Source organism: Phycodurus eques, chromosome 8 (assembly GCF_024500275.1).
Source record: "Phycodurus eques isolate BA_2022a chromosome 8, UOR_Pequ_1.1, whole genome shotgun sequence".
Lineage (NCBI taxonomy): Eukaryota > Metazoa > Chordata > Actinopteri > Syngnathiformes > Syngnathidae > Phycodurus > Phycodurus eques.
In genome coordinates this window covers 1,237,871-1,253,068 of record NC_084532.1, presented here as the reverse complement: position 1 = coordinate 1,253,068, position 15,198 = coordinate 1,237,871, and the positions used below count along the sequence as shown (strand labels likewise).

General features: G+C 46.0%; 1 protein-coding gene across 7 annotated transcripts in view; it reads right to left on the bottom strand.

Annotated features, from left to right (window-relative positions):
* The window catches only part of tut4 (terminal uridylyl transferase 4), a 96,410-nt gene that overhangs the window by 72,881 nt on the left and 8,331 nt on the right, over positions 1-15,198 (bottom strand). For 6 of the 7 annotated variants that reach the window (XM_061684734.1, XM_061684736.1, XM_061684739.1 and 3 more), the window contains one exon: positions 8,367-8,418. The exons of the other annotated variant lie outside the window; for it this stretch is intronic. In XM_061684734.1, coding sequence (XP_061540718.1) covers positions 8,367-8,418 — 52 coding nt within the window. The remainder of the gene's footprint in view (positions 1-8,366; positions 8,419-15,198) is intronic. 7 annotated transcript variants of the gene reach the window in all.

Genomic DNA, 15,198 nt, shown 5'->3' with positions numbered 1-15,198 from the left:
CGGATAAATGCAGAGGGTTGCGTCAGGAAGAGCATCCGGCTTAAAACTTTGCCAAACAAATATGAGCGTTCATCCAAAGAATTCCATACCGGATCGGTCGTGGCCCGGGGTAACAACGTCCGCCACCGGCGCCGTCAACCTGCGGGGCGCCGTTGGAAATTCAGCTACTGCGAGTCGAAGACAAAGAAGAGGTGGAAAGCGGGTTCTTCGGCAGAAAGAGAAGAGGAAAACACAGAGCCTCGAACTGAATGTGGGGACTTTGAATGTTGGGACTATGACAGGAAAATCTCGGGAGTTGGTTGACATGATGATGAGGAGAAAGGTTGATATATTGTGTGTCCAGCAGACCAGGTGGAAAGGCAGTAAGGCTAGAAGTTTAGGGGCAGGGTTTAAATTATTTGACCATGGAGTAGATGGGAAGAGAAATGGGGTAGGGGTTATTTTAAAAGAAGAGTTGGCTAAGAATGTCTTGGAGGGGCAAAGAGTAATCAGATCGAGTGATGAGGCTGAAATTTGAAATTGAGGGTGTTATGTGTAATGTGATTAGTGGCTATGCCCCACAGGTAGGATGTGACCGAGAGGTGAAAGAGAAATTCTGGAAGGAGCTCGACGAAGTAGTTCTGAGCATCCCAGACAGAGAGAGAGTCGTAATTGGTGCAGATTGTAATGGACATGTTGGTGAAGGTAATAGGGGTGATGAAGAAGTGATGGGTAAGTACGTCATCCAGGAAAGGAACTTGGAGGGACAGATGGTGGTAGACTTCGCAACAAGGATGCAAATGGATGTAGTGAACACTTTTTTCCAGAAGAGGCACGAACATAGGGTGACCTACAAGAGCGGAGGTAGAAGCACGCAGGTAGAATACTTCGAGGAGTTGATGAATGAGGAAAATGATAGAGAAGGGAGAGTAGAAGAGGCAAGTGTGGTGGACCAGGAAGTGGCAATGATTAGTAAGTGGGAAGTTAGAAAGGCATTAAAGAGAATGAAAAATGGAAAGGCAGTTGGTCCTGATGACATTCCTGTGGAGGTATGGAAGCATCTCGGAGAGGTGGCTGTGGAGTTTTTGACCAGCTTGTTCAAAAGAACTCTACGGGTGAGAAGATGCCTGAGGAATGGAGGAAAAGCGTACTGGTGCCCATTTTTAAGAACAAAGGTGATGTGCAGAGCTGTGGCAACTGTAGAGGAATAAAGTTGATGAGCCACACAATGAAGTTATGGGAAAGAGTAGTGGAGGCTACACTCAGGACAGAAGTGAGTATTTGCGAGCAACAGTATGGTTTCATGCCTAGAAAGAGTACCACAGATGCATTATTTGCCTTGAGGATGTTGATGGAAAAGTAAAGAGAAGGTCAGAAGGAGCTACATTGTGTCTTTGTATTTCTAGAGAAAGCCTATGACAGAGTACCCAGAGAGGAACTGTGATACTGCATGCGGACGTCTGGAGTGGGAGAGAAGTATGTTAGAATAATACAGGACATGTACGAGGGCGGCAGAACAGCGGTGAGGTGTTCTGCTATTATATATATATATATATATATATATATATATATATATATATATATATATATATATATATATATATATTTTATATATATATATATATATATATATATATATATATATTATATATATATATTTTATATATTATATATATATTATATTTATATAATATATATATATTATATATATATTATATATATATATATATATATATATATATATATATATATATATATATTATATATATATAAAATCGGCAGAAGTCAATCGGTTCCAGGCTTGTTGCTCGTAAGGGTTATATTAAATGTTATTCATCCATCCATCCATTTTCTGAGCCGCTTCTCCTCAGCAGCGTCGTGGGCCTGCTGGTGCCTATCCCAGCTATCATCGGGCAGGAGACGGGGTACACCCTGAACTGGTTGCCAGCCAATTGCAGGGCACATCCAAACAAACAACCGTTCGCACCTACAGGCAATTTAGAGTTGTCATTTTTTTGGGATGTGGGAGGAAACCGGAGTGCCCGGAGTAAACCCACGCAGGCACGGGAGAACATGCAAACTCCCCACAGGTGGGGCCGGGCATTGAACCCCAGTCCTCAGAACTATGAGGCAGACGCTCTCACCAGTCATCCACCGTGCCGCCTAAATGTTATTCACTTTAAATTAATTTAATAATGTCTGTTCCAATACTTTTGCTTACTTGAAACGGGGGTGGGTTCAAACAAAAGGTGCTCTGTCCTGAGTTGTTTAACTTTCTTCTCCTGAGACGCCCGATCGATCGGATCGCCATGGTCCCTGCCTTCGGCCACGGCCCAGCTCACACTGCACCCGACCCCAATGGCCCCTCACAAAGGTGGTGAGCCCATGGGAAGGGGGACCCACGTTACCCTTTCGGGCTGTGCCCGGCCGGGCCCCTTCGGTGCAGGCCCGGCCACCAGGCGCTCGCCTTCGAGCTTCACCATCAGGCCTGGCTCCCGAGGGGGGTCCCAGTGACCCGCGTCCAGGAAAGGGAAAACCAAGTCCATCGTCGTCATAAGGGGTCTTTGAGCCATGCTTTGTCAGGTCCCTCACCTCGGACCTGTTTGTCATGGGTGACCCTACCAGGAGCATATAGACCCAGACAACTTAGCTCCTCGGATCATTGGGACACACAAACCCCTCCACCACGATAAGGTGACGGCTAAAGGAGGGGCGACGAATTTCCAGGCAAAAAATATGATATGATTTGACTCGATACAATTCCAAAAGACGTGCTTACGTGGCGGCTATGTTGAATATGAGGCATTGACATGGCGGCCATGTGATGATAGTTCTATCTATCAATTGACATAGAGCGCTGGCAGAGAGAGAACAACATGGCTAACCTGTGGCATTAACTCTGAGGAATATAATGCATGTCTTTGGCATCTGGAACATGCTACTTTTGGTACAGGAACAGTTTTTTTTGTCAAGCCGTTCACCTTTGGCAATGAATTTGGATCGAAGAAGCACACCAATTCCCCGCGGCTCATGAAAGCGACTTGCCTATGATGAATAATGTATGTCAACAATGTCATGATGACCAAGAACACCAGTGTGGTAAGTTTGGATCAAATGTTAAACTTTGACATTTTCGGCCACGAAAAATAAACAAAAAAATAATTTTACTGTTCAGTAATAGGGGTGCATATGACCGAAACAAAACGTGCTTCAATGTAACAGAAAATCCGCATTAATCCGTTCTATCGAGGTCCACTGCATACAATAAGGGAAACAAATATTGCACAACTAGCTTCAGTTCCTTGTTCATTTAATGCCTGGTCCCACTCAACACATTTTACCTGAAAAATACATAAGCTTGTACTATTAAATATGAAAAAAAAGTGCTTCAATTTAACAGACTATCAGCAATATCGGATGACCCTCCCCCACCTCTATTAGTCTGTTCTATCAAGGTACCACTATATTCAGTCATGGAAAAAAATATAAGACCACCCCCGTTTCTTTAATTATTGCCTGGTACCACGAAAAGACATTCTTCTCCAACCCCAATTCCAATGAAGTTGGGACGTGATAAACATAAATAAAAACAGAATACAATCATTTGCAAATCATGTTTGACCTATATTTAATTGAATACACTTCAAAGAAAAGATATTTAATGTTCAAACTGATAAACCTTAATTGTTTTTCATAAATAATCATTAACTTAGACTTTTATGGCTGTAACACGTTCCAAAAAAGCTGGGACAGGTGGCAAAAAAGACTGAGAAAGTTGAGGAATGCTCATCAAACACCTGTTTGGAACATCCCACAGGTGCACGGGCTAATTGGGCAACAGGTGGGGGTGCCATGATGGGGTAGAAAAGGAGCTTCCCTGAATTGCTCAGTCATTCACAAGCAAAGATGGCGCGAGGTTCACCTCTTTGTGAACAAGTGCGTGAGAAAATGGTCAAACAGTTTAAGGACAATGTTCCTCAACGTACAATTGCAAGGAATTTAGGGATTTCATCATCTACGGTCCATATCATTATCAAAAAGTTCAGAGAATCTGGAGAAATCACTGCATGTAAACGGCTCATTTCAGCCGCTTGTATCCGGGATCTTGTTCTTTCGACCCACAGCTCGTGACCATATGTGAGGGTAGGAAAGTAGAATGACCGGTAAATTGAGAACTTCGCCTTTCGGCTTCGCACCTTCTTTACCACAATGGACCGATACAAAGTCAGCATCACTGCAGACTCAGCACCGATCCGCCCGTCGATCTCCCGTTACATTCTACCCTCATTCGTGAACAAGACGCCAATACACTTGAACTCCTCCACTTGGGGCAGGATCTGATCCCCGACCTGGAGAGGGCATGCCACCCTTTTCCGACTGAGGACGATGGCTGATTCTCATCCCAGCCGCTTCACACTCGGCTGCGAACCGCTCCAGTGAGAGTTAGAGATCACGGCTTGATGAAGCAAACAGAACCACATCATCTGCAAAATGCAGAGATGCAATACTGAGGCCACCAAACCGGACCACCTCTACACCTTGGCTGCGCCTAGAAATTCTGTCCATAAAGTTACAAACAGAATCGGTGACAAAGGGCAGCCTTGGCGGAGTCCAACCCTCACCGGAAACAAGTCCGACTTACTGCCGGCAATGCGGACCAAACTCTCACACCGGCCGTACAGGGACCAAACAGCCCGTAGCAGGGGGTTCGGACTCCCCGAGGGACACGGTCGAACGCCTTCTCCAAGTCCACAAAACACATGTAGACTGGTTGGGTGAACCAGTCGAGGACCCTGTTGAAGGTTTAGAGCTGGTCCACTGTTCCACAGCCAGGACGAAAACCACACTGCTCCTCCTGAATCTGAGATTTGACTTCCCAACAGACCCTCCTCTCCAGCACCCCTGAATAGACCTTACCAGGGAAGCTGGAGTTTGAGCCCCCTGTAGTTGGAACACACCCTCCGGTCCCCCTTCTTAAAAAGGGGGACGACCACCCCAGACTACCAATCCAGAGGCACTTGTCCCCGATGTCCACGCGATTTTGCAGAGGCGTGTCAAGACCGTCACTCAATGCTGTTTGTTTTTCATTGTGTACTGGAGCCACAACACTGAAAAAGTGGACCTTTTTGCTCCAATTGGGATACAGAGTGTTTTTTCCTTTTGCATTCGGGTGGATTTTTTTTCTTGGACTCCCCAATTTCCGCCGTGGTCTTCGACAACAAGTCGAAGCTACGGGCTCTGAGCTGGGCCTCCGGACGGCGCTCACACAAACTAAGTCATCCCATGCTATTGATGCTATCGATCTCTTACTGGTAACCATGACTCTCGTGAAAATCAAATGCCGAGCTTCTCTCACAGCATCCCGGTGTCTAACACGTGCTAATGCTTGGAGCGTACTGGTTAGTGTACCGTTAAGATCAACTAGACTCAACAAAAATATAAACGCAACACTCTTGCTTTTGCTCCCATTTTTTGTGAGGTGGACTCAAAAGATCTAAAACGTTTTCTACATAACTAAAAGGCAATTTCCCTCAAACATTGTTCACAATTCTCCCCTAAATCTGTGGTTAGTGAGCATTTCTCCTTGGTCGAAATAATCCATCCCACCTCACAGGTGTGGCATATCAAGCTGCCGATTAGACAACATGATTATTGCACATGGTTACGACGACCAACTGCTGTCAGGTTGAGACTCCGATGAGGACGACGAGCACGCAAGACGGCATCTGACAGTTTCGTGCAGAAATTATTTGGTTATGCAAACCGATTGTTGCAGCAGCTGTACGGATGGCTAGGTCTCAGACGATCTTGGAGGAGAACATGCTGGATGTGGAGATCCTGGGCTGGTGTGGTGAGACACATGGTCTGCGGTTGTGAGGCCGGTTGACTATACTGCCAAATTGTCTGAAACACCTTTGGAGACGGCTTATGGTAGAGAAATGAACATTCAATTCACAGGCAACAGCTCTGGTGGACATTCCTGCAGTCAGCTAGCCAATTGCATGCTCCCTTAGAACTTGCGACATCTGTGGCATTGTGCTGTGTGATAAAACTGCACATTTCTGAGTGGCCTGTATGAACTTCCTCCCATCTCATAGAAGAGCATTTATTTGTTCTGTCTGTCACGATGCCACACTGACATAAATAGATGAACAAAGATACATTATTTCTTGTAAATAAATAATATTTCGAGCATTTACGTAACATTTTATAATTTTACACGGCACACCTGAAAAGCGCTCACGGCACACAAATATGCACACTGGTAGAGAATCACTGGTATAAACCATTTGACGTGATATAAAAAAACTCCCAAATAACTATTTTAACAATGCTATATTTAACTTTTAGCTGAAACAATTAATGAATATTAAGTCAATTGGGTTACACACATTGCCTTTTAGTTCATGGGATTGATACTGGTTATAAAGAACCCCGAGTCAAATGTTCATTTTAAGTCTAAGCTGCTAAGAAAATTATTTTATGATTTGGACACCCTTTATTTAAACCATGCAAAATTTTTTACCCAGCCTCCCCAAAACAATCTGAAGCAAGTATCGTTTGAAACCAGAATCAAAATGAGGAACTGGAATTGGGACCGCAATCGCTCAAATTCAAACGATACAACCCAACTTTATGACCATGTGATAAAATAGTTTTTCTTTTTTAATCTGCAAAAAAGTTTTCAAAAATTCTGTTTTTACTGTTTATATGGGGTGTTGAGGAAATAATGAACCTACATGATTTTAGCCAATGGCTGCAGATGACAGAGTGAAAATTAAAAGGGGGTCTGAATACTTTCTATGCACACTGTATATACAACAAAGGCTGTGATTTCTCTGTTTTATTGATTTGCCAAAAAAAAATAATCCCACCATCCATCCATTTTCTCCCGCTCATCAGGGGTTGGGTAGCAGGAGCAGCCGCTTAAGCAGGGAAGCCCAGACTTACCTCTACCCAGCCACTTCATGTAACTCTTCCGGGGGATCCCAAATCGTTCCCATGAGAGCCGGGAGACAATCTCTCCAATGGTCCTGGGTCGTCGTCAGGGCCTCATCCCGGTAGAGGTGCCCAGACACCTCACCAGGGAAGCATGCAGGGGACATCCTAACCAGATCCCCAAGCCACCTCACCTGGCTCCTCTCTTTTAGGAACAGCAGCGGCTGGACTCTGAGTCACTTCCGGATGACCGGGCTTCTCACCCTCTCTCTTAGGGAGAATCCGGACACCCGGCGAAGGAAACTCATTTCGGCCGCTTGTAGCCGCGATCTTTTTCTTTCGGTCCACGACCCACAGCCCCTGACCAAAGGGGAGGGGAGGAATGCAAATCGACCACTAAATCGAGAGCTGTGTCTTTTGGCTCAGCTACTTCTTTACCACGACAGACCGATACAGTCCGCATCGCTGCAGACGCTGCACCAATCTGATTTATTGTCTACACACACACCCAGATCTCTAGCTCCATTCTTCCCTCACTCGTGAACAAGACCCCAGGATATGTGAACTCCTCCACTTGGGGCAGGATCTCTTCCCTGACCCGGAGAGGGCACGCCACCATTTTCTGACTGAGAACCAAGGCATCAGAGATTTGGAAATGATTCTCATCTCAGCTGCTCCACATTCGGCTGAGAACCATTTCAGCGAGGGTTGAAGATCACGGCTTAATGAAGGCATCAAAACCACATCATCTGCAAAATGCGGAGACCCAATTCCCACGTCACCAAACTGGACAATTCCGACGTCACCAAACTCAACACCTGAAATTCTGTCAAGATAATGAACAGAATCGGTGACAAAGGGCAGCCTTGTAGGAGTACAAACCTCACTGGAAACTAATTTGACTTTGAGGGACCAAACCGCCCTTATTAAGAGGTCCGGTGCGCAACCCTCTCGAAGCAACCTCCATACTCCTGGGGAAGTTGTGTGTCGAGGTGAGCCCACCTCAATCAAGTTGGAATTTCTCGACCTCGCACACCAGCTCAGGCTCTTTCCCAGCCGGAGAGGTGACATTCCACGTCCCGAGAGCCAGCTTCTGTAGCCGTGGACCGACAAGGCAGCCTTTGATCCACCGCCCAGCTCACAGTGCATCCAACCCCCTTGACCCCTCCCACAGGTGGTGAACCCATGGAAAGGGTAAGACACGTTGTCTCTTTGGGCTGTGCCCAGCCGTGCCACATGGGCAAAAGTACTAATAAAATACCTTGTTTCATGGAGTGTTATGTGCAGAATTTTGAGGGGGAAAATTTATTCCATGCTGAAAAAGGCTGTAACAATATGCAAAAAGTGAAGCACTGTGCATACTTTCTGTGTGCCTTGCAGACAAGCCGAGAAAAACACTTGAATCATTCTTTATGTCAGAAATGAAGGCAAGTTTGAATAAGACTTACTGCTATTTTTGAGGATGTCAAGCACTTGAATCAGGACTTCCGGTTGAGTCATCTGGATGTACAAAAGCATTGAGAAAAAAAATGTGTAAGACTACAAATACTTGCTCAATTGTATCATATATAAAAAGAAGGGCAAGGCAGACCTTGTCAGTGCAGGTTCAGAACAGTTCTATTAAGCTATACCTCGCCATTAAAAATGACACGATACCACGTGTTTAGTAGCAGTTTTTTAATACACCCCTGACCGTGTCCAGAGAGGGAATGAAATGGACACAAGCCTCTCATGAAAAACAAAAAAGACAGCAATAGAGAAACATTTTGGATACACAGCAAGCCGAAACATATTACAAAGTAGGGATGTCCCAATCATTGGTTGGTTTCAAATGCCGCCTCCCCGTGTGGTCGCCTCGGTTACTTGCAAAGACCAGTAAAGACTTCGGACTTGGTGAACGCATCCCAGATGACGCCCTAATCAGAATCAGAATCATCTTTATTTGCCAAGTATGTCCAAAAACACACAAGGAATTTGTATCCGGGAGTTGGAGCCGCTCTAGTACGACAACAGACACACAATTGACAGAACACTTTGGAGACATAAAGACATTGACAAACAAAACAGTCACTGAGCAGTAAAGGGTTGCTAGTTATCTGAAAATGCCGGTACATTATTATTATTTTTTTTTTTTTTACAATTGTGCAAAACGATGCAGAGTCCTCGAGCACTTAGAGCAGTTCGAATGACTAATATTGCAATAGTCTGGTGCAATGACCATTGTGCAAAGGGCGCCGAGAGTTCAAGCGAGTAGTACGATAGTCTGGTACAATGTTGATTGTGCAAATGTTGCAGATACTCCTCAATCAGTGTGCAAATGGAGCAGATGCTACTCTGGCATGAGTGGCCAGTATTGGTCAACAACAGATTTGCAAATAGTGCAGTGTGACGAGACTACTACAGCGAGTGCACGAGTAATGTATGATTGGCCCCACAGAAATGTGACAACGAACTCAAGTCAAAAAACTGCCAGCATGTTGCATTTGGAATTGTAGGTTAAGTGTTTCAGAAGTTGATTGCAAGAGGGAAGAAGCTGTTGGAATGTCTGCTAGTTCTAGTTTGCATTGATCGGTAGCGCCTACCTGAAGGAAGGAGCTGGAAGAGCTGGTGACCGGGGATGCGGCACGGGTCCGAGAGGATTTTGTGTCAGAATAAATGTACATTTGTTATCCCATATTTACTCTTATAGTATTTTCAAAGCATGCGTTTAGCAATAATGTTGATTGTATCATAAAAGTTGACATCTGTGAAGAGGACTGTGCCCTCATCAAAAGATAGCGGCTGGAACACTTTGTGGTCAAAGGTCAAAGGTTGAAGCAATCAACGCTGATGAAGAACATCTCCACAATGAGTCTGTTTACACGTTGCTGCTATGTGCTCCCCCAACTTAATAGCAGCAACAGCTGTGTAACTAGGAACCGCCCGAAGAAAATAAAAAGAGAGGGATCGACAGTGTGTTCAGAGCGGTAGGAGGATGTAACTGCGAACAACTCTTAGCGTTCCCCTCGCGAGTATATTAACCATCTCGTCTTCCTTCCTTGTTTATTGTTTATTAAATGTTCTAGGTTGTTTGAACCTGACATTTTGCACGCTCTTGTCTTAGTTCTGGCAGCGTGCATGTCCTCAATGGTGGGTAGGAGGGTACCGACAATTCTTTCAGCAGTTTTGATTGAGAGAGTTTGTCCTTTTTTGTAGCAGCACCAAACCAGACTGTGATGGAAGAACACAGGACTGATTCGATGACCGCTGTGTAGAACTGTCTCAGCAGCTCCGGTGGCAGGCCGTGCTTTCTCAGAAGCCGCAGAAAGTACATCCTCTGCTGGGCCTTTTTGAGGACGGAGTTGATGTTGGTCGCCCACTTCAGGTCCTGAGAGACTGTAATTCCCAGTAACTTGAAGGTCTCGACGGTTGACACAAGGCAGCTGGACAACGTGAGGGGCAGCTGTGGCGAAGGATGCCCCCTGAAGTCCACGATCATCTCTACAGTCTTGAGCGTGTTCAGCTCCAGGTTGTGTCGGCCACACCACAGCTCCAGCCGCGCCGCTTCCTGTCGATATGCAAACTTGTCACCGTCCTTGATGAGGCCGATGACAGTGGTGTCATCTGCAAACTTCAGGAGTTTGACAGTCGGGTTCGCTGAGGTGCAGTCGTTCGTGGAGAGATAGAAGAGCAGCGGAGAGAGGACACAACCTTGGGGCGCCGCAGTGCTGATGCTGCGCGTGGATGAGGTGGCCTCCCCCAGCCTCACCTGCTGTGTCCTGCCCGTCAGAAAGCTGTAAATCCACTGGCAGATGGCAGGTGAGACGCTGAGCTGGAGAAGCTTGGATGAAAGGAGTTCATGGTGATGAACGCTGAGCTGATGTCCACGAACAAGATCCTCTTGTAGGTCCCTGCACTGTCGAGGTGTTCTAGGATGAAGTGAAGTCCCATGGTGACTGCATCATCCACAGACCTGTTCGCTTGGTAGGCAAACTGCAGGGGGTCCAGCAGGGGAGCTGTGACACTCTTGAGGTGGTCCAGCACGAGACGTTCAAAGGACTTCATGACCACAGATGTCAAAGCGACAGGCCTGTAGTCATTTAGACCCAAGATTGCAGGTTTCTTGGGGACTGGAATGATGGTGGAGCGTTTGAAACAGGATGGAACTTCGCACAGTTCCAGAGATCTGTTGAAGATCTGTGTGAAGACTGGAGCGAGCTGGCCCGCGCAGACTTTGATGCAGGATGGGGACACATGGTTTGGGCCTGCCGCTTTGTTAATCTTTTGTTGTTTGAAGATGCGTCTCACATCCTGTTCATGGATGGTTAACGCAGAAGTCAGAGGTGTGATTGTGGTCGGGGTGCGGCCGGGTGGGTGTGGGGTGTGAAAGTGTCCTTTTCAAATCTGCAGTAGAAGGCCTTTAAGTCGTTGGCTAGTGTGCTATTGTTATCAGCTTGGAGGGATCGTCGCTTGTAATTAGTCAGCGACTGGAATGCATGCCAGACTGATTTAGAGTCATTAGCGCTAAGATGTTTTTCCAACTTTGCTGAATAGTTCCTCTTTGCAATGTTAATTTCTTTCGTCAACTGGTTTCTATCTCAATTATACAGGGCCCTGTCCCCCGCTCTGATATGCGTCCTCCTTAGCTTGGCGAAGCTGCTTAAGTTTAGCAGTGAACCACGGCTGCTGAATTTTTGAAGACACTCCAGTCTGTGCAGTCTAAGCAGCTTTGAAGTTCCATCTTTGCTTCATTGGTCCACTTTTTCACTAGTTTTCACTGTAGGCTTTGCGCATTTAAGTTCTTGCCTGTACGTCGGTATTATGTGAATTAAGCAGTGATCAGACGAACCCAGGGCTGCACGAGGTATAGCACGCTATGCGTTTTTTAGCGAAGTGTAGCAGTGGTCTAAAATGTTATTTTCCCTGGTAGGACAGTCGATGTGCTGCTTGTATTTAGGGAGTTCGTGGTTGAGTTTAGCTTTGTTAAAGTCCCCGAGAATAATGAGGGGTGAGTCCGGGAGGTTTTTTTTCCAATTTCGTTGACTTGTTTGGCGAGCGTTAGCAGTGCGGCGTTCGTGTTAGCTTGAGGCGGAATATAGACGAGAGCGAGAATGAATGATGCGAACTCATGCGGCGAGTAGAATAGCTTAGAGTTCAAAAACAGCGACTCCAAATGCGGGCTGCAGTGTGTGCTGAGCTCCGTGACGGCCGTACACCATTTTTCGTTGATATAGAAGCATATCCCGCTACCCTTTGTTTTCCCCGATGATTCCATGTCGCGGTCAGCTCGATGAATGTGAAAGCCGGGAAGCATGACTGCGCCATCGGGCACAGCGTCGCAAAGCCAGGTCTCCGTGAAGCACATGGCGGCTGAACTTCTAAAGTCTTTACTGGTCTTTAACAGAAGATGACGCTCATCTATTTTGTTGGGTAGGGAGCGTACATTCGCGAGGTGGATCGACGGGAACGCCAATCAGTTTCCGCTCTTGTGGAGTTTCACATGAATGCCGGCTCGCTTCCCTCTGTGGCACCGTTTCCGTCTCCATGCGCCGAAAACCGCGGACGCCGCCCCGGAAAGTAACTCGCGGAAAAAACTGAGCGGATTTTCGAAAGTTGGTGAAAGAAAGTCCGGAGTAGCCACCTTGATGGTTAGCAAGTCTCCCCTTGTGTAAGTGAGTCGAGTAATGTCTACCAAGACGAACGAAAAACACAAAAACAATACTAGAGAGCGCGTTACTGAGGCGACCACACTGGTAAGCGCCATCTTGGTTTCCTGGCTTCCATCTACAGCGGGCAGACCACGTAACAGAGTTATCGGGGAAAACAAAAGGCGGCGGGAAATGCTTCTATATCAACGAAAAATGGCGTACTGGCTGGTGCTCAGCACACGCTGCAGCCCGGATTTAGAGTGGATATTTTTGAACTGTAAGCCATTCTACTCGCCGTGTGAGTTCACATCTTTCATTTTCGCCGGTGTTTACATTCTTCCTCAAGCTAACACAAATGCCGTACTGCTAACGCTCGCTGAACAAGTCGAAATAATAATAATAAAAATAAAAAATAAAAACACCCAGACTCACCCCTCATTATTCTTGGGGACTTTCACAAAGCTAAACTCAACCACGCACACCCGAAATACCACCAGCACATTGACTGTCTTACCATGGAAAATCAAATTTTAGACCACTGCTATACTACGCTAAATAACGCATGCCACGCCATTCCTCGTGCAGCTCTGGCCTCATCTGATCACCGCTGAATTCACTTAGTACCAACATACAGGCGAGAACTTAAATGCGCAAAGCCTACGGTGAAAACAGTGAAAAAGTTGACCAACAAAGCAAAGATAGAACTTCAAAGCTGTTTCGACTGCACAGACTGGAGCGTCTTTGAAGATTCAGCTGGCAGCCTGGATGAATATACGGACACTGTCGCATCCTACATCAGTGGCTGAGCTCCAGAGATACAGTCGGGTGCACATCCTTGAGGCTCAATGGGAGGAAGTTCGAGAAAGTCAACCATCACTGCAGCCCTCAACCAGTTGAGGCTTTATGGCAGAGTGGCCCGACGAAAGCCTCTCCTCAGTGGAAGACCCATGTAAGCCCGCATGGAGTTTACTAAAAAAAACACCTGGAGGACTCCAAGATGGTGAGAAATAAGATTCTCTTGTCTGATAAGACCAAGATAGAACTTTTTGGCCTGAATTCTAAGCAGTATGTGTGGGGAAAAAAACAGGCATTGCTCATCACCTGTCTAATACATTCCCAACAGTAAAGCATGGTGGTGGCAGCATCATGATGTGGGGGTGTTTTTCAGCTGCAGGGACTGGACGACTGGTTGCAACCGAAGGAAAGATGAATGCGGACAAGTACATGAATATCCTGGACGGAAACCTTCTCCACAGTGCTCAGGACCGCAGACTGGGCCGAAGGTTCACCTTCCAACAAGGCAAAGACACTAAGCACACAGCTGCGGCTTCTGAGAAAGCACGGCCTGCCACAGGAGCTGCTGAGGCAGTTCTCCACAGCGGTCATCGAATCAGACCTGTGTTCTTCCATCACAGTCTGGTTTGGTGCTGCTACAAAAAACAAACAGACAAACTCCAACTGCAACGGACAATCAAAACTGCTGGATTGTCGGTACACCCCTAACCCACCCTCGAGGACGTGCAAAATCCTCTCTGACCGTCCACATCCCGGCCACCGGCTCATTCCCTCAGGTAGGCGCTACCTATCAATGCAAACGAGAACTAACATTCCAACAGCTTCTTCCCTCTTGCAATCAACTTCTTAAACAGCTAACTTATAATTCCATTGCAACATGCTGCCAATTTATTTTGTCTGAGTTTGTTGTTACATTTCTGTCGGGCCAATTATATACTACTCGTGCACCCACATTTGCAGATCTGTTGTTGACCAATACTGGCCGTTCAAGACAGAGTAGCATCTGCCCCATTTGCAAACGGAATGAGGAGTATCTGCAACATTTGCACAATCAACATTGTCCCAGATTATCGCACTACTCGTCACTTTAAACTGCATACACTCCTTGAAGTCTCGCCGCCCTTTGCACAATGGTCATTGCACCGGACTATTGCGAGATTAGTCATTCAAACAGCTCTTAGTGCTAGAGGACTCTGCATCTTTTTGCACAATTGTCCAAAAAAATAAAATAATAAATAAATTGGACCGGCATTATCAGATAACTAGCAACCCTTTATTGCTCAGTGACTGTTTTTCTCAATGTCTTTATTTCTCAAAAGTGTTCTCTGTCAATTGACTTGACCGCTCCAACTACCGGAGACAAATTCCTTGTGTTTTTTGGACATACCTGGCAAATAAAGATGATTCTGATTCCCAACCAAGTATTAAAGATTAACATATTGTTTTGAAAATACCATATTTTGATTGATTTAATGTGATCCTAATTTTTCTTGTTTTTTTCTACAAAAACTGAGAAGTAAATGGTGATTTCTTCACAGTATTCTAATTTTTTTGAATTCCTGACTTCTTGGGTTTTATAAACTGTGTAGCGGACATGCCACGCAAAAGATGCCACCCGGCACCCCAGCCTCGCACTACCGCCGTTCCCCGCCGAGGTTGACAATAGAGGCTGGCGAGATGCAACTTCACTAGCAGACTGCTAAACGAATCAGCAGCCATAAACCATCAAAAAAAAGACACAGACAGTTTTGCCATACCGACGCTAAGTGAATCACGGCTGCCTGGTGCTCCAAAGCGGAGACCCAAGGATGCAGAGTTCGCCCCCGGACGCGAATTTAATTAACCTCCCGCCAGTCGA